Source organism: Empidonax traillii, unplaced genomic scaffold (genome assembly GCF_003031625.1).
Source record: "Empidonax traillii isolate 1590-97213 ecotype Southwest subspecies unplaced genomic scaffold, ASM303162v1 scaffold1260:size142763, whole genome shotgun sequence".
Lineage (NCBI taxonomy): Eukaryota > Metazoa > Chordata > Aves > Passeriformes > Tyrannidae > Empidonax > Empidonax traillii.
In genome coordinates this window covers 1-24,942 of record NW_020956453.1, presented here as the reverse complement: position 1 = coordinate 24,942, position 24,942 = coordinate 1, and the positions used below count along the sequence as shown (strand labels likewise).

General features: G+C 39.5%; 1 protein-coding gene across 1 annotated transcript; it reads left to right on the top strand.

The window, feature by feature from the left end:
- Positions 1–265: 265 nt before the first annotated feature.
- On the top strand, positions 266–24,937 carry LOC114069440 (actin-related protein 3B; the record flags this gene model as incomplete). Its single annotated transcript, XM_027906220.1, has 11 exons — positions 266–397; positions 7,825–7,880; positions 9,696–9,820; positions 10,812–10,922; positions 11,278–11,373; positions 11,536–11,643; positions 12,922–13,065; positions 13,676–13,849; positions 16,464–16,556; positions 24,383–24,508; positions 24,890–24,937. Coding segments are annotated over exons 1-11 (1,125 nt in total), but the record flags the coding sequence as incomplete, so codon positions are not given.
- Positions 24,938–24,942: the final 5 nt, after the last annotated feature.

Below are 24,942 nucleotides of genomic sequence, written 5' to 3'. Positions count from 1 at the left end.
GAGTGCCATGGTGTGGCTGACACGGCGTTGCTGGGACACAGCTTGGACCCGATGGTCTCTTCCAACCTAATTCATCCGGTTATTCTGAGTACACCGCCAAGCCCTGAGCTACGGCTCTGCTGACAGACACAGATACACACACACACGGCCCGGAAGGGCCTCCCCTCCGCCCGCCAAGCCCACGGGCGCTGCCCTGACCCGACATGGCGGCCCGAGCGGCGGCGCAGGCGCGGGGGGCGGCGCTGCCGGGCGGCCGCTCGGGGCCCGCCCGCATGGAGCCCGAGCCCGGGGAGCCGGGGGGGCCGGCGGCCGCCTGGATGCAGGCGTAGGGCCCGCACTGCCGGCTCCCCAGCATGGCGAGCTGCCTGCCGCCCTGCGTGATAGACGGCGGCACCGGGTGAGTGCGGGGAAGGCACCGGCTGCCGCTGTGCTGGGAGGGTGGGTGTCTCCGCGCCGCGCCTCCCGCTGCCGCCGAGGGCTCCTCCATCGGGGCCGGGCTCCCACCCCGTCTGTCCCGGTGTCCTCTTGACTTGTCGCCTCTGTGGCCGAGGGTTTCCTTTCCCTTCCTTCCCCTTCCCTTGCCCGCTGCCCTCCTCCTGCTGCTGCCCTTCCTCCCCTCCGGAGCTGGGAGCGGGGCAGCCCCGCCGTGCGCCCCCGGCGATGATGGGGTGTTTCTGTGCGCCCTTTTCTCCTCTCGGGTCCAGTTGTTGCGTGTGTCCTCTGGCTTTAAACTAGTGCGCGGTTAAAATGCTAACATTGGGGACGGCTCGTTTCAAACAGACAGGGGGGACCGCTTTGCCAGGGAGCCACGAACCAGCGCTGAGAGTGGTCCAGAGGCAGGTGAGCTGTGCCCGCCGGGCTGTGGCGTGTCCATGCACGGCACCCGCACCGCAGGGACCTTGCTAGATTGCACCCGCCCTGTGCATCTCCATGAGCCTTTCCAGGTACTGCCTCCGGTGAGGTGGGAGCTGGCTGCCTCGCACCCGGAGGTGTTCCTGGTCATTAGGTCGCCTCTTCGCCTTTGTCAGATCAGTGTGAGATTCATTCTGTGCTTAACCAAACCACAAGTTTTGTAACTCAGGTCTTCGAGGACAAAAGCGAAATCCGAGTTGCAGAGGCTGTGCTAGGAAGGCGTTTCAGGGATGGGTCTTTCCTACCTGTCTGTGGCTAGAGAAAATCCATTCATCATCCAATAGACCAGTCCTGCTGTGTCTTAGGAGTGGGATGTGTCAGAGGGAGCTGTAATGAAGGTAATACTAAATCTATGGTGTGCTTTTGCTAATATCTTTCTTTTGGCCCAACAGTTACAGACAGGTCTGAGAAGGGGAGGAGATGAGACAACTGTCCTTGAGTAACTATTTATTCCATAGTTCTGTTTGTCAGGCATGTTGTCACTGATTGCATTAAATTATTCCAGTAATAGAACTTTGCTCTACGTGGACTTTGCAACACTATTTTAATTTCTTCAATACTTGGAAAGTTATCTTTAGAATTTCCCGAACTGAACAATCTTTAAAAAACCAAACCCAAAACCAATCCAACCAAATAAAGAAACTCCAATCCCTAGATAACCACGGGAAGCCCTTCCAAGTGTTGTGGTGTCACATTGCCTTCCCCTGGAAAAGTGTGTCCTGTTTTGAAATATGTCTATTAAACTGTCACAAAAGTTTTAGAAGTCTCTTGACCTGTTTCTGTTTATACCTTAGCTTTCCAGAAATCAGCTCTCTCCCCTCAGTGGGAATACTTGAGTCCACAGCTGGAAACTGTAGGAGTGGAATAGAGACCAGGTTCCATCTCATATAATTCTGCCTGTGCATCAAATACTACTTGACAGTTTCCCGGCTTTCTCCTATTTATTTGGTGAAGCTATTGTAAATATCTGTTCTCTCTAGAACTATTGGTGTTACAAGATTATTACTTGACAGTTTGGAAAGAAATGGCAGGTCTGGGTGGATCCTTTAAAAAGAGTACAGCATAAACTGTAAAATCCAGAAAACACGTTAGATGTAGTGTCTGTCTTTTGCAGGAGACACCTTTTGCTTCCAGTTTATGGAGTAATTCCAGTGTTACACTGGCAGTAGATATTGCTGACCAACAGTTGTACAAAATAAATAAGAGTGGGAAATGGCTTATTGTGTACTTTCAGATAAATAATAACTGAAGTAGAATTTCTAAAGCCCATTCAGTGCTTGCATGGGTAGAACTGATGGAGTTTGTGTGTACAGGCATGTATACAGTTTTGTTTCAGGAAGGGTTTGGATAGTCCCCAAATGGTGCACATTTGAATTTCAATGCCTCTGATTGAACTTAATTCATAGGAGACAACATGATGTCTCTGCTGGTGGGACTTCTGCTTGACTTTGCCGTAGGGCACTCAAACATGGAAGACTTTCCAGCAAAGAGATTATTGAATGTGAAATAAGTTATCTTGCACAATTCAGGAAGAAATAAGAGTCTGAACAAAAGCAGCCAGAACAAGTAGCTTGACTCATTGATGCTCTGGAATTTTCCTCTGTGTGGGCTGAAAACCTTCTTATTGTTAGAATGAATCTACTTTGGGTTACAAGCTTCAAACAATTCATTCAAATTATTCATGAAAGGGCTTTGAGATTAAAAACTTGGAAGAGCACAGCAGAAAGGAAAAGGTATATGCAGACATGCACTGTGGAACATTGTGCATATAAAATGCACTTTTCTACTTACATCTGTGGTACTCAATTAAGTGCTTTGTCCAGGCACTAATCCATGGTTTTTTCATGTAAGGGATTTTAATAAGATTGTTAAAGGACACTTTTTTTTCTATTGTTGTTTTGTGCATAAGGAATCTGGCTTAATTTACTGTTAGGTGCTGCCAGAGGCCCCAGGTCTGGCAAATGCTGGAATTTCTCAAAAAAAGGAAGAACAGGTGTGTAGAAAATAGGTACAGACCTTCAGTGAGAAATGTATTGTCATATCAGGACGGGATAACATTCCTTTAATGTATTGGATAGATGACTTGAGTTTTGTTTGTCATAAACTGATCACTCTTTATTCACCAATTTTGCAGACAGTGATAATAATTTGCTATAATCTTTTCCATTAGTATTTGCAAATTACTTGTACTGCAGTTTTGATGCGCTGCATCTTCATTTTCTCTGCATGAGGTTTTCCTCGTGATCAGTTTACGCATTGCTATCACTCTTTTTGTGGAGAAGGGCATGCTATTTTTAGTTTCTAAGGACTACCAGGCCTTTTTGGTGTGGCTGTTTTAAGTAGCTTTAAACTTCACAACTAGTTTTATTAACTGGCATTTAGCTGTGAGACATCAGAACACTAGTAGGTGGGTGTGCAAAACAAAGATGTCTTAAAATACCTGTCTTCAAGTCTGCTAAGGAGTACTTCTAGTTTGGGTATATTTTATTGAAGTGACTCCATTTTTGTTGTAGTAAAGAAAAATTACTTTTTCAAAGTCTTACTGATGAGCTGGGAGGTAAATACTTAATTTCTGGGAGATGTGAGCTGGACTGGTCTTAAAACTTGAAGCTTAAGGTGTTTTTTGATGTTGTTGCTGAGCTATGAAAGATATCTGGAACCTCAGAACCTAATGAGTTGCTTTAGCCAGGTATTACCTCTGCTCTTCATATGTGAGACTTGTGAACAACCATTATTGTAATTGCTGTTCTGGGTCTAAGGAGCCTGAGATAATTAATTATTGTTTATAATCACAGGCTTCAGTCCTATAAAATGCTAGACTCCCTTAAAAAACCCAATGGCTCTAATGTACTTTTTATTCTTATAGTGACTGCTGGTGCTCTTGGGTAAATTGTGCAGACAATTTTGTCTGTTTGATATTTTCTCCTTCATCCCTTCTTTATTCTCATCTCTTCATCATATCCTCCTTCATTTCAAGCGTGCCTTTCCAGATCTTTATAAAGAACCTGCATTGCAAGTTTCCCAGTCATATTTGTAATAATGATAATAGAGTCTGTTATGGCAGTGTGGCACTACAGATGTTCTGGCAGTAATCACTTGGTTGTGCAGTCTCTTAGCTGTCAGAGAAAGTGTTCTCTCTAGAGAGGTTATTATTTGTGTATTTACAGGGCTCTCTTAAAGCATTTTGCTGTTTTTAATCACATCATATCTATCTTTACAGAGATTTTTGTGTGTGTGTGTGTGTGGATATAATACATTGTTTTAAAGATCTGGGCCACAAAGCAGTAGAAGGTGAGGAAATGCTAGAATGTTCACCTCTGGGATTGGATCTTTTGCACACTTGTGCAGAGAAAAATCGGATGTCTTTTGTTTTCAGATGGATAAAGCAAAGTGCTGCATGAGTTTGTGATTTTGAATACCTAGATTATGTTGCTCTCATCCCTTAGTAAGAATTTTCCAAATATATATCTCCACTCTCTAAAGCGGTTAAGGGTGCAGCATCTGCCTCCAAGTTCAGTCCATTTGTAGATCTTTGCAGTCATTCCTTGATGTTTTACCATTTTTCCTGATGGGACTTCAGAAGAGAACAGGGTTAGAGCAATCCTCATGCAAAAGCAGGTGGACTTGTGTGGGAACTCATTGCCCTGGAAAAATAGTATGGAGGAGACCATGCTATTTTTAGAAACTGTTTGCTTCCACAATATATAATTTCCAGTGATTTTAAAAAAACTATTAGTCCTCCAAATCCCTTTGCATGGAATAGCCTTAGTCTACTGGATCAGTTTTCTGCTCATTTTTAATGCAGTCTCCAGTATCCCATATTTTGGACAGCTTCCAGTAGGTTCCTGTCTCACCAGCAATAAATCTGCTAGTTTTAATGAAATTAAGTTGGAATACTGATTATCTACACATTCCCTACAGCTGTCTCTGTAATTTGCAGATCACAAGACGTGGCATAACCATTAGTCTGCTAGGCTGTAACCCAGGAGAAAGGAAACCGTGTTTTAGATGCTTAAATATTCATTGGAGAAGGGACTGGAGACCAGGCAACCTTTCTAACTGCTTAAATCCAAAGCCTTTCCGGTCAGCGAATATTTAAATATCTTGTATGAAAGGGAATAATTTCTGCAGGAGGTCCTGGAAGTGGGTCACCCAAACACTTTAATGTACTCCTGGGGACGGCTGTGAGAGGTGAAATGTGTTTGGGTCCTGCTGGGCAGAACAGGAATCTGGGCCCAAGTCCTCCATGTCCTGAGCGAATAGGCTGCTGCATAAGAGCAGTGTGACTGCATAATCTGTTTTCCTTCTCCTCCTCAGTGGTTTTGGGAGAAATTAAGAGTTTCCCTTCCATTTGGTTTTGTCAAAACACCTGAAATATGGTCTGTTTCTTGTTTGATCCTAAATAGTTTTTTTTTTTTTTAACAGATTTTTTTCCCCCCACTTCTTTGCTTCACCACTGAGTTGAGAATGTAGTTACTCTCATAGTTCTAGTATTACTCCTTCGTGGACTAATGGCACGCAAAAGAAATCTTTCTAGGTGCTGCCTTCTGTGAGATGAGTTCTGTGAAGAGAACTGTTTTCCACTGACAAATAAACTTACCCTGTAGTTTTGTCATTAGCTGAATTAACCCCAGTTAAAAATTAGTCTGTAAAATATTGAACTAGAGGGTTTTGGCAACTTTGCAAGTTGTTCTAATAGGGGGATCCAATCCCTGCTTGAGAAGGAAGGTAAAGCTGCTACAGCCTGGTAGCCCATATTGACTTTTAGAGGGTATTTTTTAATACTGTGAGTTTAGCATGTGTGTTGAGCGGTAAAAGGTGGCAAACTGAGTTCTCCTTTTGGCCAGAGTTTAGTTTAAGAAATGACATCTGCTTAGATTTCAGGGACCTTTTCATTTGTACATGCACACAGTTCTATAAAAATGGTATAAAAAGTATGTATTCAAATTCACATGCTTGTATGTGAATTTATACATAATATATTATGTATATATTATATGGATATATAATATATAGTATGCCATAATATGTATATATTGTCTTTGGTTTTTTGTCACTGGGGCTTGAAGGGCTGTTCTTGTGAGGTTTCTGCCTAATTGCTGTTTCTAGGCCTTGGAACTAGGTCTTTTGAATCAGAAAATGCTTTCCTTGGTTTTCACTATTGCATTTAGTCAAAATTCATTTCTGAGAGAGAAACAAAGAAGTTGTATCCTGTAATAGGTCTTAAATCCCATGTAACTCGCCTTGTTGCTTGTTATGTTTTAACAATATTCCCTAGGTAGGCCTCATTCTAAAATGTAAAGAATTTATGCAATAATAATCATAAAAAGGATTCTTAGTAGTAATGGCCTTCTTTACAAATCAGTCTAATTTAACATCCTGATTGTGTTTTTCTGAGAGCCACAGAAAGTATGTGTAAACTCTCTGGATTAGACTGAAAGCATATGTCTATAATGATGATTAAAAACCCAACAAACCCTTGCCCCCAAAACACAGTCCTTGTCTTTTTTAACCTTGGGGAGAATGGCTTTTTAACTATTATTTGAAGTCTATTGAAGATATGGCTTTGAAGAGATGTTGAAAGTATAATATTGTAATTCCAAGGTCGGTGCTAATTCAGTTTTAATTCCTTTATCTAAGCAAACTTGACTCCTAATGAGTGTTTTTATACCAAATATTCTATAAAGGGGAACCTACTGTTCAAGCTGCTAATGAAGAGGCAAACCTGGGGGTTTGGCATAATACTGTTTGCAAAGATTGAGAGTAGGACGTGGGCAAAGACCTTCAATTCACATTTGGACCTAGATTGGAATTGGTCTCATTTAAGAATGTCGTGGCTTTAAGTTTTCCTGGTAAAAATGGATGTGAACAATGTTAATTCCCTCAAATCATGCTGCTATTGTACTTCTGTTTCAATCTAATGACAATATGCAAGAAAGACATCAGTCTCTGTAGGCATTCAGTTGATTTAGTTGTGTTTTTTTTACTCCTTTTTTTTTTTTTTAATGTTCTGATGTGTGGTTTTTTTGGTTGTTGTTGGTTTGTTTGTTGTTGTTTGTTTTTTTTTCCCTTCCCCCCCAGCCCCTAGGAAGTTTTTCATAGACTAGGATGTTAATTATTTCTAGTTGCTAAAGTCCTGGAGTAGCTTTCAGCCACTCTCACCATGTAGAGATTTTTACGTTTTTGTGTGAAAATTGCTTTCCTTTTTTTCTTCCCTCTTCTTTTTTCCTCTTGATCCTTTACTTGTTAAAATAGATATTATATGTATATTGAAAGAGATGATCAAAGCTTCATACCATCTGCTGCCCATTTCTAAAGCATTTCATCAGTGCAGCCTTTGGTGGAGTATTTGTCTTTTATCACACACAGATACTATACCTGTGACAAAGTGAGTGGTTTGTGCAAGGCATGAAAGGGAATTTTACCAGGATTGTAACGAGAGTTTCAGCTGTGGTTTGTGCTTGAGATATGCTATTTGTTTTTTTTTTTTTTCTCTGAGAATATTAAATATGTGAAGTCTGCCATTTTTGGTCATGGTAGCTGCCTGAAAGGTAAGATCCTGCACTGCCCTGTTTCTGCCAAAGGTTGGACTGTGGCTTGCCAGTCCTTTGTCATAGCTGGTCTCCAACAAGATGGAGAAAGTAAGAGTTTTCAGATTGGATAGTTCAGAAAAAAACACTACCAAAATTTGTAAGCTGAAAGTGTCTGAAAAGTAAGTAACACCTAAAACATTTACCACTTTTGAGTTTTCATCTCACCAGGATGATACTTGAAAGCATAAAAAAATGTAGACATAGCCTATGATTGTTTGGCCTCCACTTTAAGAAGTGGAGTGAATTGGAAGTATTTTTTCCTTTATTTTTTTTGCATCTAAGTGCATCTAATGACCTTGTGATCATTTTATTTTTTTAGGTATACGAAACTTGGCTATGCAGGAAATACAGAACCTCAGTTCATCATCCCATCATGTGAGTAATTTTTTTGTCCCTCCAAATTCTGATATACAGTGCTGTCACTGAGCACTTTCAGGACTGAATGACGTGCTTCCAGCTCCCAACACAGCCTTCGTAGCCCCTTGTCCATCTGGGAAGTGACATTCGTTGAGTTGGCATCTCTGGCTGGAGTGTAGCTAAACAGAACTCCTTGTTTGCAGTTAGCCAGGAGTGTTGCTCATTAAACCAGCTCCTGGTTGCTATGACAAAGATGAAGAGAACTCCAGTCCAATTTCCTTTTTATCTCCATTATTCTTCTGCCAGGACTCTTGAGTAGACAGAATGCAATTTACCTCCTGTCTACCTGACACCATGGTTACAGCCTGGATAATCTGGGGAAGGCTTCCAATCAAATTAAGTACTAAAGTGCAGGTGGTGTCTGCCTTATTTACATTGTCTGGGACTGTAGACAGTGTAATATTCAAAAAAGTTGTTCCTATTAGAAAATGTTCTTTTTTGGGTGCGTTTACCAATTAAAATGTTCTTGCATATTTAACATGCTTTTGTTAAACAGATTTACTCTTTCTTTTTTTTTTTTTAATGGTAAACTCAAGTTTAAAATGTTATATATCTTTCTGGTGTTCTTGATTTTAATTGTCATCTTAATAGTTTCTCTGAAATGCTGTATATATTTATAAATCATAGCACTGTGTATTTACATCTATAATAGCATCTGTTTTCTCAGTTTATGTTAAACACTGCCTTTTAGTTTTTGTAAACTTTTCCAATTAACTACTTACTAATGGATCAATAATGCATTGTAGCTACTCATGATAGAAAGTATAAAGATAAGGAAATAAAGGTAATTGGGGGCCGAAGAGGTGGAGGGGACACATGTTCTTTACCAGGTGTAGCTGCAGTACTGCTTATAGTATCACTATTTCAATTATTGTAAAAAATTCAAACCTAAACCACTGGTAAAGATTTAAATGTCTTATGTTAAAGAAGTGGGATAGCAGGAGTTTCCTGGGAATTTGTTATAAAGCCTGCTTTATACAACTGTAAACCTGCTGGGGTGTAAATGTTTTTACAGAGGAGTTGTTTGCCTGTGAGTAATTTTTGGTGCTAATAGTATTTGGTGTGTTTGTGGATGATGCCAGTCTACTCTTCATTTTCTGCTGCATGTTATTTAGATCCTGATTATGACCTATTAAAAGAAAATTGTATATAAATAAGGTTATGTTTTAGCAGTACTTGATTCCATTTTTATTTTTAGCTTGCCCCAGATTTGATTTTTGCTGTCTCATCTTCTTGCCTACAGCAGCCATCATCTGATAATTTCAGTGATAGTTCCAGCCTGCTAATGGGAAGCATAAGTGTCTCCAAAGATTTCTCTGTAGCACTGCAAATTGAGTTCTCTTCTCCCTCCTTCCTTTCTCACCAGCCAAGATAATGACTCCAGTACTTATTTTTGAAGTACACAGTTAATTTTCTTCTTCTCCTGTGCTCTTCTTCTTTATTCTGAAGTTGAAACTCAGAAAATCATGTTGCTTACTGTGTTGCTAAACTTGTACAGGTTTAGTGATGGCTGTAGTCTCTAACAGAATACATTTGTAATATTTTCCCTTAGTTATTATTTACATTAATTAGGGATGGGTGACCAGAATCCTGGGAGATGCAGTGAGGAGGAACTCAGCTATATTGGCTTGTCAGTAGATCACTTACATAATTTCTACTGTTTATATCCCAATTTTTATTTCAGGAAAAGAATCTTTAAGTAAATAAACATTCATCATTCGGTATTCAGGTATTTTAATTTTGTTTTTATTTGGCTTTTGGGTTTATTTTAAGGTATTGCAATCCGAGAGTCGGCCAAAGTAGGGGACCAGGCTCAGAGGAGGGTAATGAAAGGTGTTGATGATCTGGACTTTTTCATAGGAGATGAAGCCATAGATAAACCTACCTATGCTACAAAGGTGAGCATTCAGAGTTCTTAGAAAGTCTTTCCCAAGTTTCACATTTTTATTATAAAATGTTCCAGGACGTCTGGATAACCATTCAAAACACACATTTGCCTTTTTGTAAAGTGTTTTTGTTACTTTTGAAAAACTGCATGAATTGGTTCGTTGGCTTTACCCTTTCTTAAATGTCTGTTTTACTGGTGCTTTCTGTGGGGTTAGTGCTTGTGTAAATATCCATTGATACAGTGCAGCTGTTCAGTTTTCAAAATTATAAGCTATTAAAATTGCCATATACACTGAATATTTAAATTCTTGCTAAAAGTGTATCCTCTTAACGATGGCATGTGAATTGGGAAATGTCTTGGATAGTTTTGCTTCAGGGAATATCACAATTGTTTTGTGAAGGGCTGTCTTCAGTGCAGCTTTTCTGTGAATCATATTTTCCATGCCCTAGTAAAGGACTTCTTGTACTTACAAAGTGTTACTGGCTTATGAATTATGTGGAAAAAAATCATATTTTATACATCCTTCTGTGTTACTTAAATGTCAGCTGTGTTCTTAACATTGAACAAAATGTAAACATCATCCCTGCCAGAATTTTTGTTAAAAAATACATAGCCTATATGGTCTTTATTTCTTTTTATAGTTTGGGAGGCATACTGGAGCCAAGTATGATCCTCAACTTTATAAATTATAAAATTTATACAAAAAAAAAAGATTAAAATGCGGTTCTGCAACAGACTAATAGCAGTATTAGGAAGAGAGTCTGGACTCTGACCTGCTAGTCCTGCAAGGTAGAATTGTACTTCAGAGTACCTGGGAGCAGGAGATAACTTCAAACCGAGCCTCTAAATTAAAGTCAGAACGGAGGGTTTGATAAGTTAACAGTGAGATGAGGTGTTTTCATTGTTTCAGAACATGTAAGGGTTTGGGGATGGAACCTGTTCCTGTTTGTGGGTTTGTTTATCCTTGTATGATCCAATGTTGACAAGTTCTCTTGCTGCAGTGGCCTATACGACATGGTATTGTTGAAGACTGGGACCTCATGGAGAGGTTCATGGAGCAGGTCATTTTTAAATACCTTCGAGCTGAGCCTGAGGATCACTATTTTTTAATGGTGAGTTAATGAGACCTGGCAAGAAAATATTTTTGTAAGAGGAAAACTAAGTAATGTTCCAAGCACAAGTAGCTCTGATGGAGGGTGTTCCTCTGTATGCCTTTAATTTCTTCAGCAATGGGAGTGGGTGGGAGGGGAAAAGTAATCTTTAAAGCTGCATTGTAACTATTCTGTTAGGTTATTGATGCAGGCTGCTGCAGGTCAGCTACTGCTTTTTAAAAGCTTCAAACAGTTTAAATTCCATTTGAAATTTTCTATTTTGAGTGCCCTGAGAATTTAAAGTTTGATTACCATACCAAGCTAATCAGTGAAGGACTCTATTGAGATGCTTTTTCAAACCTCTTTGTTTTTGCAGACAGAGCCTCCACTGAACACACCAGAAAACAGAGAGTATCTTGCAGAAATCATGTTTGAGTCATTTAACATCCCAGGACTTTACATTGCTGTTCAGGTGAACAAAGTGAACGTGTGCTTCTGAAGTGCAGTGTAGCTGCAGAACGGATAGTCATCTGTATGCACATGTCTAATATGTTTGCAACAGTTCTTTCTGAGACTGTAAATTAGCACACCCTGCGCTCTGTCTGCTTCTAATTATAAACTCTTTCTGCTGCAGGCAGTGTTGGCCTTAGCTGCCTCCTGGACGTCACGGCAGGTTGGGGAACGTACTTTGACTGGGATTGTCATCGATAGTGGGGATGGAGTGACCCATGTAATCCCTGTGGTATGTAGCAGGATGCAGCTTGAAACTGGTGGTGGCTTGTTTACTATAGATTTAAATAGGAAGTGTCAAATGAAACCTTACTTTTAAATTTTCAGTGTTGTTTGGGATTTTTTTATTTCCTTGAAAAAGTACGCATTTTATTATGTGAGCTTAATTTTGTAATTATTTAGTTTGCAGACTATAGGAAGGTCACAATAAGGAACCATCAGACCATCTTTTAAAGTCTATTCCTATGTGAAACCTGATCTACTGTAAATGTGATGCCTCAGTTCTGTTTAATATCAGTGGTTATCATGGTTTTGGGTCTTCTGCCTGCCACCATCCAGAAATGTCCTAACTTTCTGGATGTCCTGAATTTTGATTGTTTACTATAGCTGGTAATGCATGCTTTTTGTATGATTTTATTTTGTTGTCTCCACATTGTGTTGTTTTATTGTATTCTGTTGTTTCTGCTTGTCTGGAAACAACTACAAACTTTTATAAATGCCTGTTCATGCACATGGTCATTCTCATCAGTTTAATTATGTGAGGATGTTAAATATACAGAACTATCTGTGCATAGTGACATCTGTTCTGTTGATGTCATTTTGTGTATTTTTGAAGCATGTAGTGTGCTTGAATGATCAGGTTTCATTTCAGAAATGAAAATTTGATTCCCATTAACTTCATCTTGCATTTTGGTATTAACCTTGTCTTCTCAGTGTTTTTGTCGTATGGGCAGTGCTGTGAACAAACAGCATATACTGTATGAGCATTTGCTCTGAAAAGTCTAATAAAAGCAAGGGAAGAAATAATGTGGCTCAGCAATATCAGTGTTTTCAGTAAATGCATCCTAAAAAAATTCAGCAGATCAATTTCTTACTGTTATTGTCCTCATTGTTAGACACTACTTCATTTGATTTTTTTCCTGAGCAATTTAATAAATTTTATACTTTTTTCTATTGATTTTTCACTCTCAAGCAGGGTACAAGTGGTCTATTTATATTACATTTGCTTTTCAGATGACACCATAAAGGAAACATCTGATCTGACTCTCATGTGTGCAAGATTTTGGCTATCATTTGTATATCTATTAGATAATATCTGTTTATATGTGATAATCAAGGTCTTCTAAATAAAAATAATACCCAGGTTGCAATGGAGTGCACATTTTTATAGTAATTTCACAGTTTCAAGATTTTAGTTTTAATTAAAAAGGTATTATAAAAATGAATGTTAATTATTGATACACAACAGGTTTTTCCCTTATATATTTTTTTTCCCTCTCCTCCCACATAGGCAGAAGGCTATGTAATTGGAAGTTGCATCAAACATATTCCTATTGCAGGTAGAGATATTACTTACTTTATTCAACAGCTCCTAAGGGAAAGGGAAGTAGGAATTCCTCCTGAACAGTCTCTGGAGACAGCAAAAGCCATAAAGGTACACCCATCTTTCTCTCTTAATAAATACATGAATAAATCTCTGTGAGCTAATTTTTTGGCTCTTAAAAGTTGCCAGTGGCTCTCTTAAAAATGCAAATTTAGGCAGTGTATTGTAATTACACCAACTTCTGGTGGTTTATCCAATCAGCTGTGGGGGAGAGGAGAAAGAAGAAGAAAATAGTCATGCTAGACTGTTTGGAGTGAGTATGTTCTATGGATTAAATTAGCATTTTAAACTTTAGATTTGTTTAAATTTGTTTGCTTTGTCATTTAATTTAAAAAAAGAAAGTAATGTAGGGTGATTGTGTGGGTCTGATCTTGCAGTGAAAGGTTGCCCTTGAACTTCTTTATTGTCACAGACCTACTGTTGGTGATGTTTTCATTTTGAGGGAGACTAATCTAGCTGAGTCAGCCTTATGGAAACAAATGGGCCACATGCCTTGGCTTGTGGGGTTGAGTCTTCAGTAGCCACTGGGGTGAGAAAGTCTCTTGAACAGCCCCATCTGTAAAAATGCTGACATAGCTTTGTTTTCTGGTTGTGTTACATGTTAATTCACCGATGTAATGTTTGGTATGGCTGTTTTTAATGCCTGGCATTTCTTTAACAGGAAAAATACTGTTACATTTGCCCTGACATAGTGAAAGAATTTGCCAAGTACGACGGAGATTCTCGGAAGTGGATCAAACAATACACTGGCATCAATGCAATCAACAAAACCAAGTTTGTTATAGATGTGGGATATGAAAGGTTCCTCGGACCTGAAATTTTCTTCCATCCAGAGGTAAGAATAAGAACTAGCAACGTGAAGTTACAGAAAGTCTAGTGAATGAGTGAGTGAAGGGAGGGGGAGGACGGTGCCATCATTCCCGGTCCGTCATTCCCAGTACCGTCATTCCCGGTGCCTGTGCGCCATCCCGTGGCAGGGAGGTACCAGTGAGTCTGACTGCAAGCCAGGTGCAACCTCAGGTAACATCAGCACAGAAAAATGTGAGCACAGCAGAGAGTTATTGTCCAGTGTAACCATGTTATTTTCCAATGTCCCATGTAACATTTAAAACATCTTGTTCCGTTTTTTAAAGGCAGTCTCAAGTTGAGACCAAATTGTTTGAATTTACAGTTTTGATAGAGTATTTTCCTCTTTCTCTCAGCATTGGTTTAAAGCAGTCTGCCTTTATACTGAATATTTGATTATGTTGCCAATCCCTTTGGGCACTGCTCTGCGTGACAGCATTGCATGGATAATATTCTAATTATTTGATGCAGACTTTTGATGCTGAGGCAATTTATAAAGCATGATAAATTTGTCCTTGAGAGAAGTCCATTGACATATCTGTTGTTGTGGTCATAGGTCATGTACATTTCTGGGAAACATTACAATACCTCGTCTGTCTGATTTTTGGTAGTTTAATTTAAGTGAGCTTCAGGATATTGTGGAGAAGAAAGAGACAAGTTTCAATACATTACAGCATAGCAGAGAAGGACCTCTCTGTTCCTACACAGTCCACTGAATTTATTGCAGGCACCCATAGTCTGTAATACTATTAAAAACTTTTATTAAAATCCATATTAACACTGGTTTCTCTTTGTCTACCCTCTTCCTCTCAGAAGAATATTAAAAACCTCTTTCAGTCACCTCTTGTCTAAATTCCAGCCTTAATCTCTTCTGGTCAGTTTGTAGCCATCTGATCTTCTGCCAGTATTCAATTATTAAATCTCTGGGCTAAGTATTTCCTCCCTGCTGTTCATCCATGTGATCTTGTAGAGAGGCATTGAATCCCATGTCAGACATCATTTTGAGAGCTCCTCTTTCCACAGTCCCTACAAAGACTGTTGGGAACAGGATAAAGAACTAATTTCCATTTTTCTTCATTTCTTGTTAGTTTCTTGACTGAATTAAAAAAACTCCAAACAGGAAAAACACACTAGATGATATGTATTGCAACCAAAGAGAACTTCTTGGACCCATTAAGTCCTCACTTCAAAGGGTATCAGATTAGCTAGGTAAAAGCTGCCTTTGGTAAAGCTGTCTTGTAATCTTTTCCTATTTTCACTTTACAGAATTTGTTCTGAAGTCTTTAATGCTCTTGAAGTTAGGCTTTGGGGTTTGTAGTTATCCAGCTTATTTCGCTGCTTTTTAAATTAGCTATATTACTTGCTATTCCCCAACCATATGGTATTGGTTAGCAGACTGCAATTTCACATGTCAGTTCCCTTGCCCCTGTTCAGCAAGCGTGTTATGCTCTTCTTTGGATACCATAACTCTCATTTCTACTTACTCCTTTCGCCCTGCTGTTCCATCAGTATCCTTATGGAGAGATCAGGAGCTTTCAGGCTGTAGTTCATTTAGATGAGAACTCTCTTTGTGCAGCCACACTGCTGCTTTCTTCTGTTTTAATTTACATGGCTTCATGTTTTAGCCTTTTCCATGATTAATTCTTACTGTGGAAATTAGCTTGAGTTCTCGGGGATTTTTCCCATCGTCGTTATGACTGCTGAGCTCCATGACAACTTCCTCGGCTAATTTCACTCAGTTCAATATATATTTGTTGAGTTTGGCTGTTGTTACTCATCCAGTTCAATACCTCATCTTGTTTAGGGTGCAAGTCCCCACATGGCTTCTGTAGCTATGGGAAAGTTTTTGAATTATATGGTAATGTATTTAGAATAACATTATTATGTGTTGAGAACTTACTTAATTTCTCAAGTTTTAATCTCTGAAAGGACAAAAACTAGTCTATGAACTGTTCTTTCTTTTAAAGATCACATTAATTTTAAGTGAAAAGTTGCCACTAGACTAAGCATGTTTTCTAGCATTAGCTACTCTGACTCTCTACTATGTATAAGAGCAAAAATTTACATTAGCACTGTATTGATTTTGGCTTTGATGGGAACTTCCACTCAAAACCATAGACTGTTTATGCTTTTTTTAATATTACTGACTTTCTGTTCTTGGAAAAAAAAATCTTACTTTCTGGTGATAATTTAAACGAAGTATTTTAGTAGTATTGAACATTTTTTACAGGGAAACATTCCAATTTGCACACTGATGCTTTTTCTCTCATTTAAAAGGAAAGGCAGGACCACACTGCACAGTAACAGTGTTTTGATATTGCAGGAGAGCTCAAATTCGTGTCACAGGCGATAAAAGGTCCATAGTGCATAAATTGTAGACAGCGAATTTATGGCCAAGGAAGAGAATCTGAATTTCCCAGCAAAAAAGGGAATTGTTATTTCCCTCATATGGAAGTGTGTCTGTCATAATGCAGGATAAGTGGCGAGCAAGACTGATTCCCACCCATCCTCTATTACAAAATCTCTCCACAGTCTTATTTCTGCCTTTGTGTTTCACCTGTTTTTGGATGAAAAAATCCAATGCCTGTTCTGTTTCATTTTAGTTTGCTAATCCTGATTTCATGGAATCCATTTCGGATGTAGTTGATGAAGTTATACAGAACTGTCCCATTGATGTCCGGCGTCCATTATATAAGGTATGGTCTTTCTGCTGTAAGATGGATGTAATCTCTTTAAAGATTAATTATCAATATCATCATCAGAAACAGATACATAGCTACCACTTCCTCTTCTGTGAGAAATGTGAACTTTGAATGGAAATAAAATTCAAGTGAAACGAAGTGCCACTTCCAAAGGCCAGTTGATATTTGATGCTTTTTATTTTTGAAAGAAGAGTTATCTGTAATGGCTTGATACACAGGTGAGTATTGTTCCTGAGGAACTGAGGCAGAGGGATGTTATTTGTATCTGACATTTGTAATGTGAATTCTTATGCATAAAGGACTTTGAATTTTGCCCATTTTAAGGGTTAGGTCACGATCTCCCCCTCTCACTCCTCTTCTTCCCTTACTTTATTTAGTAGTGGTTTCAAATAAATTTTCTTTTTATAGTCTTGTCTTGTACCTGCCCACTGTCTGCAGTTTTAGCCAGTTTTGAACCCAGTGATAAAGTGCATGAGACAATAGTTAGGCCAGCTAAAACCTGCCCAGGTTGTAGTCTAGAGAGTAGTTTCAGTCCCTGATTCTTTAAGAAGTGAAAAGTAAGGTACTGATGTGTGTAGTCCATGGCAAGCTCTCTCTGTATTGGCAGCACATCTTGTGCTTCCCGTTTTTCTGCTCGTGCAGCAGCAATGCCCTTTTGGAAATAATGGCAAAAAGCAACAGCACGAAGAGTTTTGCTTGCTCATGTAAAAGGGGGTAGTTTTCCTCACCTGTTAGAATGACCATTAAGTTCCAACAAAGTCGTATCCCAGGATAATTTGGAACTATTAAAATTTTGCAGTCTGTTTTACTTGTCTGGTTCACATGCTCTGTGATCTAGAGTGAGCTGTAGCACTTCAGAGCAAATCTGTGGAGCAGGTTAAAATGCAAAGTTAAACTATTTAAGAGGCTTTTATGTGGAGTGAGTTTTGCGGTAGATGTCCTCAAAGGCTTTAAGCTCGTGTGTTGCAGAAGGGTTTAGGAAGCCCTTAGTGTGTGTTTGTGCTGTATCTGCTTTTTACCTTAAAAGCCCAAAGCTGCCCTAGAGCAGCAGCTTCTTTGCTTGGTAGGGTGAGGTTACTACTGACTTCCAGAAAGTGGTTTTTAGAAGCTAAGGTTAAGTTATTCATGCCTCACCATAATCAGCAGGCAAATAACTTTCCTTTGGCTTACCACTGATTGAGAATTATTTTTTCCATTCCCTGTTTTTCATTTCACTTGCTTAGTTAAACAACACTGCACAATTGGCTGTTGAATGTAATGATAGATGTGAGTGGTTATTAATGATAATAATTGCCAACTTCTTTCATCAAGGTTGCTGCAAAGGGTTGAGCATCTCTGTTCTCACTGTTTAAAACAGTGTATGGATGCAGAAATAATCCACTCATACTTTCTCTTAGCTCTGGGGTTTATCAGTTTCTCTTGCCCACAATTGCAGTGTGGTGGCCAACCAAGGCCCCTGTGCTTTGCAGCTGGGTTTCCATCAAATGCATTTGGATTCTTCCTCTGTGTTCCTGCAGAAAATACCTAAGAGTACACTTCTTACTGATTTTATGTAGTATGTAGCCTTTGAATCATTGTTTCACAACCCATCTTTTGATGTCCTGTGGTATTTTTCTTTCTGAGTTTCTATAGCCACTATCCCTGTTTCCCAGTCTGATCAACATCTCTTTTACAAGGCCAGTTAACCTACCTCATGTTGCTGTTTGGACCAGCAGAACCTTCATAAGACTGACTTCTTCAGCCAGATCTGTGACAACAGATCTGTGACAGCAAGAGGAAGGAAGCACCTCAGATTTGTAAATGCTCGTTGGCTGAAAGGAGGGATAAAGGTCAGAGAGTCTGCAAACAGTCAGAAAGTTTTAGTAATAAATTACACACTTGGCATGGACATGAGTGTGTTAGTCCCTGACCTACTGTATAAGCACACAGCAGTGGGTTTTGGATAAAGGAGTAGGGTGAAAGGGAAGAGAGGAATTAAAGAGGGAGAGTTGAATTAAAGAAAGAAAGAGAGAAAAAGAGAGAGAAAAAGATGTCACCAGTCCTGGTTCCAGAGTCATTCTGGCTGAGGGGATGCTAATTTTGGTTTCAGTGTTGACCCAGCTGAAGGGATGTCAGTCCTGGTTTCAGCATTGATCCAGAAAAGGATCTCACTCTGGACCACTGTTTACAGGGTCATTAGAGAGTGGGCTGTTTGTTTGTTTGTAGGTGGTTTTTTTGGGGTTTTTTTTGGTTTGCAAACTCAAATCTTCGGAAAATAGAATGAAATTTAAAGTGAGTGCGCAAATGAAATTATACAGGAGATAATTTTTGAATCTTACCACATGGCTGAAATAATCTAGCATTCTGGCTGTGTTAATTGTTCCTATGTAGTGAACTCCACTGAAAAATTACCTCGTCCTGCATGCAGCTAGAAATGCTGCTTTTGGGGGCCTCAATGAGACATTGCATCACCCTTGGCATTCTTTGGGAAAAATGGTGTATAGTTCATCTAGTTCTGGTTTTTTTTTTAAGAACTCTGTAGCTTCCTTTTTTCTTAAAGTATTGTTCCACAGACTTTCCTTATACTTACCTGATAATATAATATGGAGTATAGCTGATATCACAGAAATGCAGAGAAATTATAGGGGGAGTGCAGTAGTACGGTGGGGACTGTGGTCTGCACAACAACGAGGTCCTTTCCCCAGCTTTCAAGTTCCTGTGAGCACCCTACTGAACACAGTGTAACTCTTGAACACGGTGGTGAATATCTGCTCTGTGGTACAGCCACAGCAGATGCTAGTGTTGAAAATTTTCAAGATTAGTTGCTATTTAAAAATCTCTTTTCAACCAGGAAATGCTCTGAAACTTGTCCCAGTGTTTGTCAGTTAGGGCACGAGTTTTGACACTTAGTGTCAAAAACCAATCTGCCAGTGAATGTAGTTATAATAACTTTAAAGGTGGGCAAAGGGCTTTCAAAAGTTCTAAAAACTTCTTGGTATTCTAATAAAAGCAGATTTTTTTTTTTGTTAGTAACGAGTTCAGAAACTGTCACTTTTATTCCACACTCTGCTTCATCTTCCCTTTCCCCCATCCAGAGCCTCTCCCCAGGTTCTCCCAGAGTTTAGATGAGAACAGTATTAACAGTTCCAAGGTCTGTGCCTTACCCCAGTACAAAGCATATTAAGTGTAGGGTCACTGGCTGTTCCAGCAGTTGACTTCTTTCAACTTTCCTCTACTGTGTTTTTGGCACAAATATACGAGTGAAAGAATTTAAGATAAACGACATCTGAAACCAGGTAAATTCAGTCAGAAATATCTCTGACATATCCTAGCCAAGCCTGTTAAAATGTTCATGAATCAGATAATGGCGGATCAACTGGTAACATCCTTGATCTCCAACTTTTAAGCCTGCTTCTCGAGCTGAAAACACTGCATAAGGTGGGGACTGCAGTGTATTGGCAAGTGTGGTGTTTTATTGTAGATGAAACATCCAGATTTTCTGTTGAAACACACGTGCATGGGCACAGGATTTTAACAATATTGACTCTTAGAGAAGGTGATGTTTTGACTGGGTATGCAGAGCTATTGGGGACAAGTAGTGAACTTGAGCTTGTTACTGCAATTAAGATTTGGACTGCACTTGTGTCAGCATTCACTTAGCAAGTTAAACTGTTGGCTGCCCAGCTTGTAACAGCCCGTCCTCAAAGGCCTGGAGAGATCTGGGGCGCGGGAGGCTGACAGGGTGGTAAAACACCCCCTTCCTGTCACTGCTGACCTGAATTGCTGGCAAATAGAAATACTCGGTGTGATAACAGCTCCAGCTGCTCAGCGTGGTGGGTAGGTGGCACTGTTCAACTGGGTTTGCTGATGTGTGCTCCAGCACAAGGACTCAGTGACTCCGAGCAGGGCGAGGCGGCTCTGAGGGTGAGGAAAGGCTGGAGAGGCTTCCAGGCCAGGGGGTTCACATCGTATTGGCACTGATAGCAGGACGTGGGAAAGGTATTTAGGCTACTTCGAGTGGAAGCTCCAACTGATTAACATGCCAGTGAAGGACGGGAGTACTGAGGAGAAGCCCTGTTTATTCCTGTCCCAGCTGTAATTACATTTTTAACTTTACCCTAGCTAGTTGGTTTAACAGTAGCTCAACACGTGTGCAGGATTTTCTGGTTCCTTTTGTGTCTGAGGTGTATTTCTGCAGAACAGCACGACTGTAAGTCATGCTGAAATCTTTTGCTATTACTTGAACTGTTAAATGAACATTGAAAATCATGATTTTAAGGAGAGAAGAAAAGGTTTCTTCATCATTAAAAGTAAACATATTAAAAATACTGTTTCTCACAATACATTTACTTCTTCTTGTTTGGTATGTACAATATTTCTTCTTATACTTTCCATATTGTGCTGGCAAACCTGTTTTAACCAAATTAACAGAGGTGTGTAGAGCTTAATTGATTTTCTTGCTAATAACGTGCTTGACTCAGTTGTGAACCTTCCAGCTTTTACCCATAATAACTTTTATTAACGGTTATATATTCCTCTCATTACGTGTCTCTGGTGGTCTGGTCATGTAATGTTAACGTTAATTTGGGCTGTGAATTGTAAGGAAGGGAAATTGGGATGTGTTGTTCTTATTAATCAAAAAAAAAAAGCAGTGGATGCTTTTCAGTTTAGTGCTGCAAAGTCTAAATTGTCCAGCTGAGAGTGTGCTTACACCACAGTACAGTGTGAAGATGCACAAACCAGTTCAGCACCTTCTATTTGGTAGTGCCAAGTTCTACAGAACCTAATTTAAGTTTTTAGAAATTTTATGTAAATTTGATTTAGCTAGAGATTTTTGTTAGAGGAACCGGGTTGCTTTTTTTGAATAACTTCATATTTCTGCAAGATTACTCTGTCTAAGCATAGTACCAGAAATGGTGCAGAGACAAACTCAGTATCACAGAGTTCAGAAGAGAAGCAAAGGATAGGGATGAGAAGGGAGAAATTTCTTTCCAGCCCTCCTGAGTTGATCTCAGTGATCTTAGAGGTCTTTTCCACCCTTAATGGTTCTATGATTGCTATCCACTCCCCTGGTCTCCTTCCAGAAATCCCCCCCTTTCATTATTTACTTCTCATGGTTAACTTTGTCAGGTGTGTGGAGGGTCTTCACCTCTCTCTTCTGAGGGAACACATTCCTTTGAAACAACTTTAATTTTCAACCAGTTAGCTGTAAAAGTAAAAATCATCTAGAGGTTCTTTTCATCAGCAGGTATGATAATTGGTGTTAGCTGAGAAATATGTGGACTGCTTAGAGCTGTTAAACCAGCCAAAGTCTGTTTGAGCACAGTAAGATCAGAAGAAATCTTCTCTAAAGGAATCAGCTGGAAACAGATATTTAAAGACTAATTTGCTTGATGCCTTTTTCTGGGAGGCCAGAGAATTCCCCGGCAGGCTGAAAGCTTAGCCTTCACTAGTAAGCTTGCTCAACAGACATATTCAACGTGCTTGATTGTGAGGTTTTTTGTTAAATAGTTACTGGAATTACTCACTTATTCTAGAGAAGATATTTGTGAGGGTAGGGGGTAGATTCTTGCTTGTCTTTTGGGTTTTTTTGTTGTTGTTGTTTTTTTTTTTAATCTGACCATCTTTTTCGACCTTTGATCAGTCCTTTGTGAGTGGTGGGTGTGGTGCTTGAGGGGTGGGGACTGTATGTGGATTCTGTTTTCACTGTGAGTGAGGAGCACCAGGCCTCTGACCTGCCAGGTTGAGATAACTTACCAAAACCTGTATGTGAAAAGTCTTTTACTAAAGAGTTAGCAGGGATTTGGTCCAGTGTTGACAAGAAGTGTACAGAGCAGGGGAACTGTGACTGTGTAATAAACCATCCTGTAATGACAGTTGGTGTCAGTTGGTATTTTGGATATAATTAACTTATATCCGAAGTCCTGCTTGGCTTGGCTTGTCCAGATATGTGATAGTTAGGTGACTCATCTTTTCAACATGTGGACCCTGATACTCCTGTTCTCCTTGGCCACTGTGTTGTTAAACTGATTTCAGTGTGTAGAAGTATTTGAATAATCATACTCTGAAAGTCGAAGGTGTAACCTTTTATCCTCTAACTCTGGAATGATAACTAACTGGATGGAAAGATCATCCCAGTGTTACTGCCAACTCTATAGTTGTATGAATTGGTCTTGAATGTCTTTGAAAAAATATTTTCAGGTGTGTTCTGAAATCTATTTTTAGTGCTAGCTTTGTCCACTTTATGGAGTATGCTTGAAGTTTAATTTGCTTTGAATAGAATTACTGCTTTCACAGTCTTCGCCAACTTCATTATCTCCAGGTAATATTTTCTGATGGCATCTTTTTAATTGCTATTTCATCACTCAGGTTGGTTGTTGTCTTTTTTTCCCTATTAGCAATTTTTTTTTCCCATGTGGAGTGCGTGACCACTTTGAGGCAGGGGAAGAGATGTTCTTGTGTATGAGGGGGAGCAGGGGGAGTCTCCCTCCTAATTTAATTTTAGGGCCAACTGTGATTTCTGACTCCTGCTTATGCCTGTGGCTCCTTTCCTCTTCTCTGTCCTCCTCTTTCTTTTAGGAAGTGTTTCAGTAACGTTATTGGGACATGTGGTTTTATTTTAAGCACACCTGCCTTGTTATGCATTCTTTTATACTGTGAGAATCTGAAGCTGTGAAGAAATGAGTTTTTCCTACTGTAATGGGTTTTTATGATGTGCAGGGATTTTTTTCATGAATAAACAAACAGCTTTCTTCTCACTTTACAAGATACAAACAAGATTTTCTTTGTTATCTGTTGCATAAACTCCAAGCACTTACATCTGCACTTTGAGTGCTTATTATGTATGTCTTTGACTCTTAAGATTCTTGTGCAGGCTGAAAACAGTGGGTCAGGGATTCTTTCATTACATGCACAGTCTCGGTCTGCAGTGTCAAAAACTGTTATTGAGAGATAATCCTTTGACTTGTGTATGATGAACTCCTAATCTGAATTCCTTGTGGACGTGTGTCTAAGGCATATGAGTGGTTTTAGTAAGTGCTAATTGGCACTTGGGGTTGCAGTTGCAGCACTGTACAGGGGTACACGTGAATTTTGTCACAAAGAGTTCATTTTTTTCTGATTATTAATTGCATTTTTGCTGCTGCTAGTGTTCCTGTTTTGAATCCCCCACCTTTGAAATGACTTCTGTGTTAGTCTGTGATGCTGCAATGTTATCAGGATTGGGGATGGGATGTTCTAAACCCCCTGTTTAGAATCCAAGTACAAGTCCAGGCTGAGAGGTTTTTGGTTCTGCTCTGAAAACTAGGTAATACCAGCCAAGCAAGGAGAAAGGCATCGTACCTTTCTCTGTGCTGCAGTCCTCTGTGGAGGAGTGGTGCCTTTTTGAAGAATCATTGACCTTGCTGGTTGCTATGTTTGGAAGTTTAACTCTTAAAATAAATAAAAAAAAAACAACTCAACAAAATTGAGTCCTAAGGTGGTATGAAGAGGCTTGAGACTTTATTTGGTGTCAGGGCTAAAACTGCTTACTATGAGCATCCCTGGGAAATTTCTTGATGTAGTGTCTTATTTTTGCTGCTCTGCACATGTGGGGTACTAGCTCACTGTTGTAATGGAATCATCTTTTGTAATAACACTTGCTACATAAAAGTATTTAAAGGAGAAAAAAAGTAAGTAGGGGACCATGAGGCTTCTTTAAATAGGATGAAGTGAAAGGTGTTCTGTGTACCTTGTCAGCTCCCTTATGATGGTAAGGTCCAAATAGTCACATCTGCAGCATTGGCTGTTGGGAAACTTGCTTGAAGCTGGATTTACAGCATGTGTCTTTAATTTCTGCACAGAATGTGGTTCTCTCAGGAGGATCCACGATGTTCAGGGACTTTGGACGACGACTGCAAAGGGATTTGAAGAGAGTAGTGGATGCGAGATTGCGACTTAGCGAGGAACTCAGTGGTGGTAGGATAAAGGTACGTAGAGCATTTCAAGTGCAATAATTGCATGAGTAGTGAAGGAAGTCAAGGTCAAAATTTGCACCTCACTAGTGAAAATACACTTGTAAAATCAATAGTAAAGCTATTAGGTAGCTATTAGGTAGCTTTGCAGTGTATGAGTTACTGTGAGTTCTGTTTTCCGTTTTAGGAGTTGAGAGATTTGACTTTTGTGTCCTTTGTCATAGTTATCAGGAGGAGTTTTATGATATGATCTTCCAGAGAACATGTCAGACTGAGTGATAAGTGTGAGTTAGTTATTTGAATGGAGGGTTGAAGATGTCTGTGTCTGACCATGTTAAGTTTGTAAGGAGATTCCCAGAAATGGTAAACCAGCTAAATATGAACTGTTTTTCTTAGCCCAAACCAGTGGAAGTTCAAGTGATATCACATCACATGCAGCGTTATGCAGT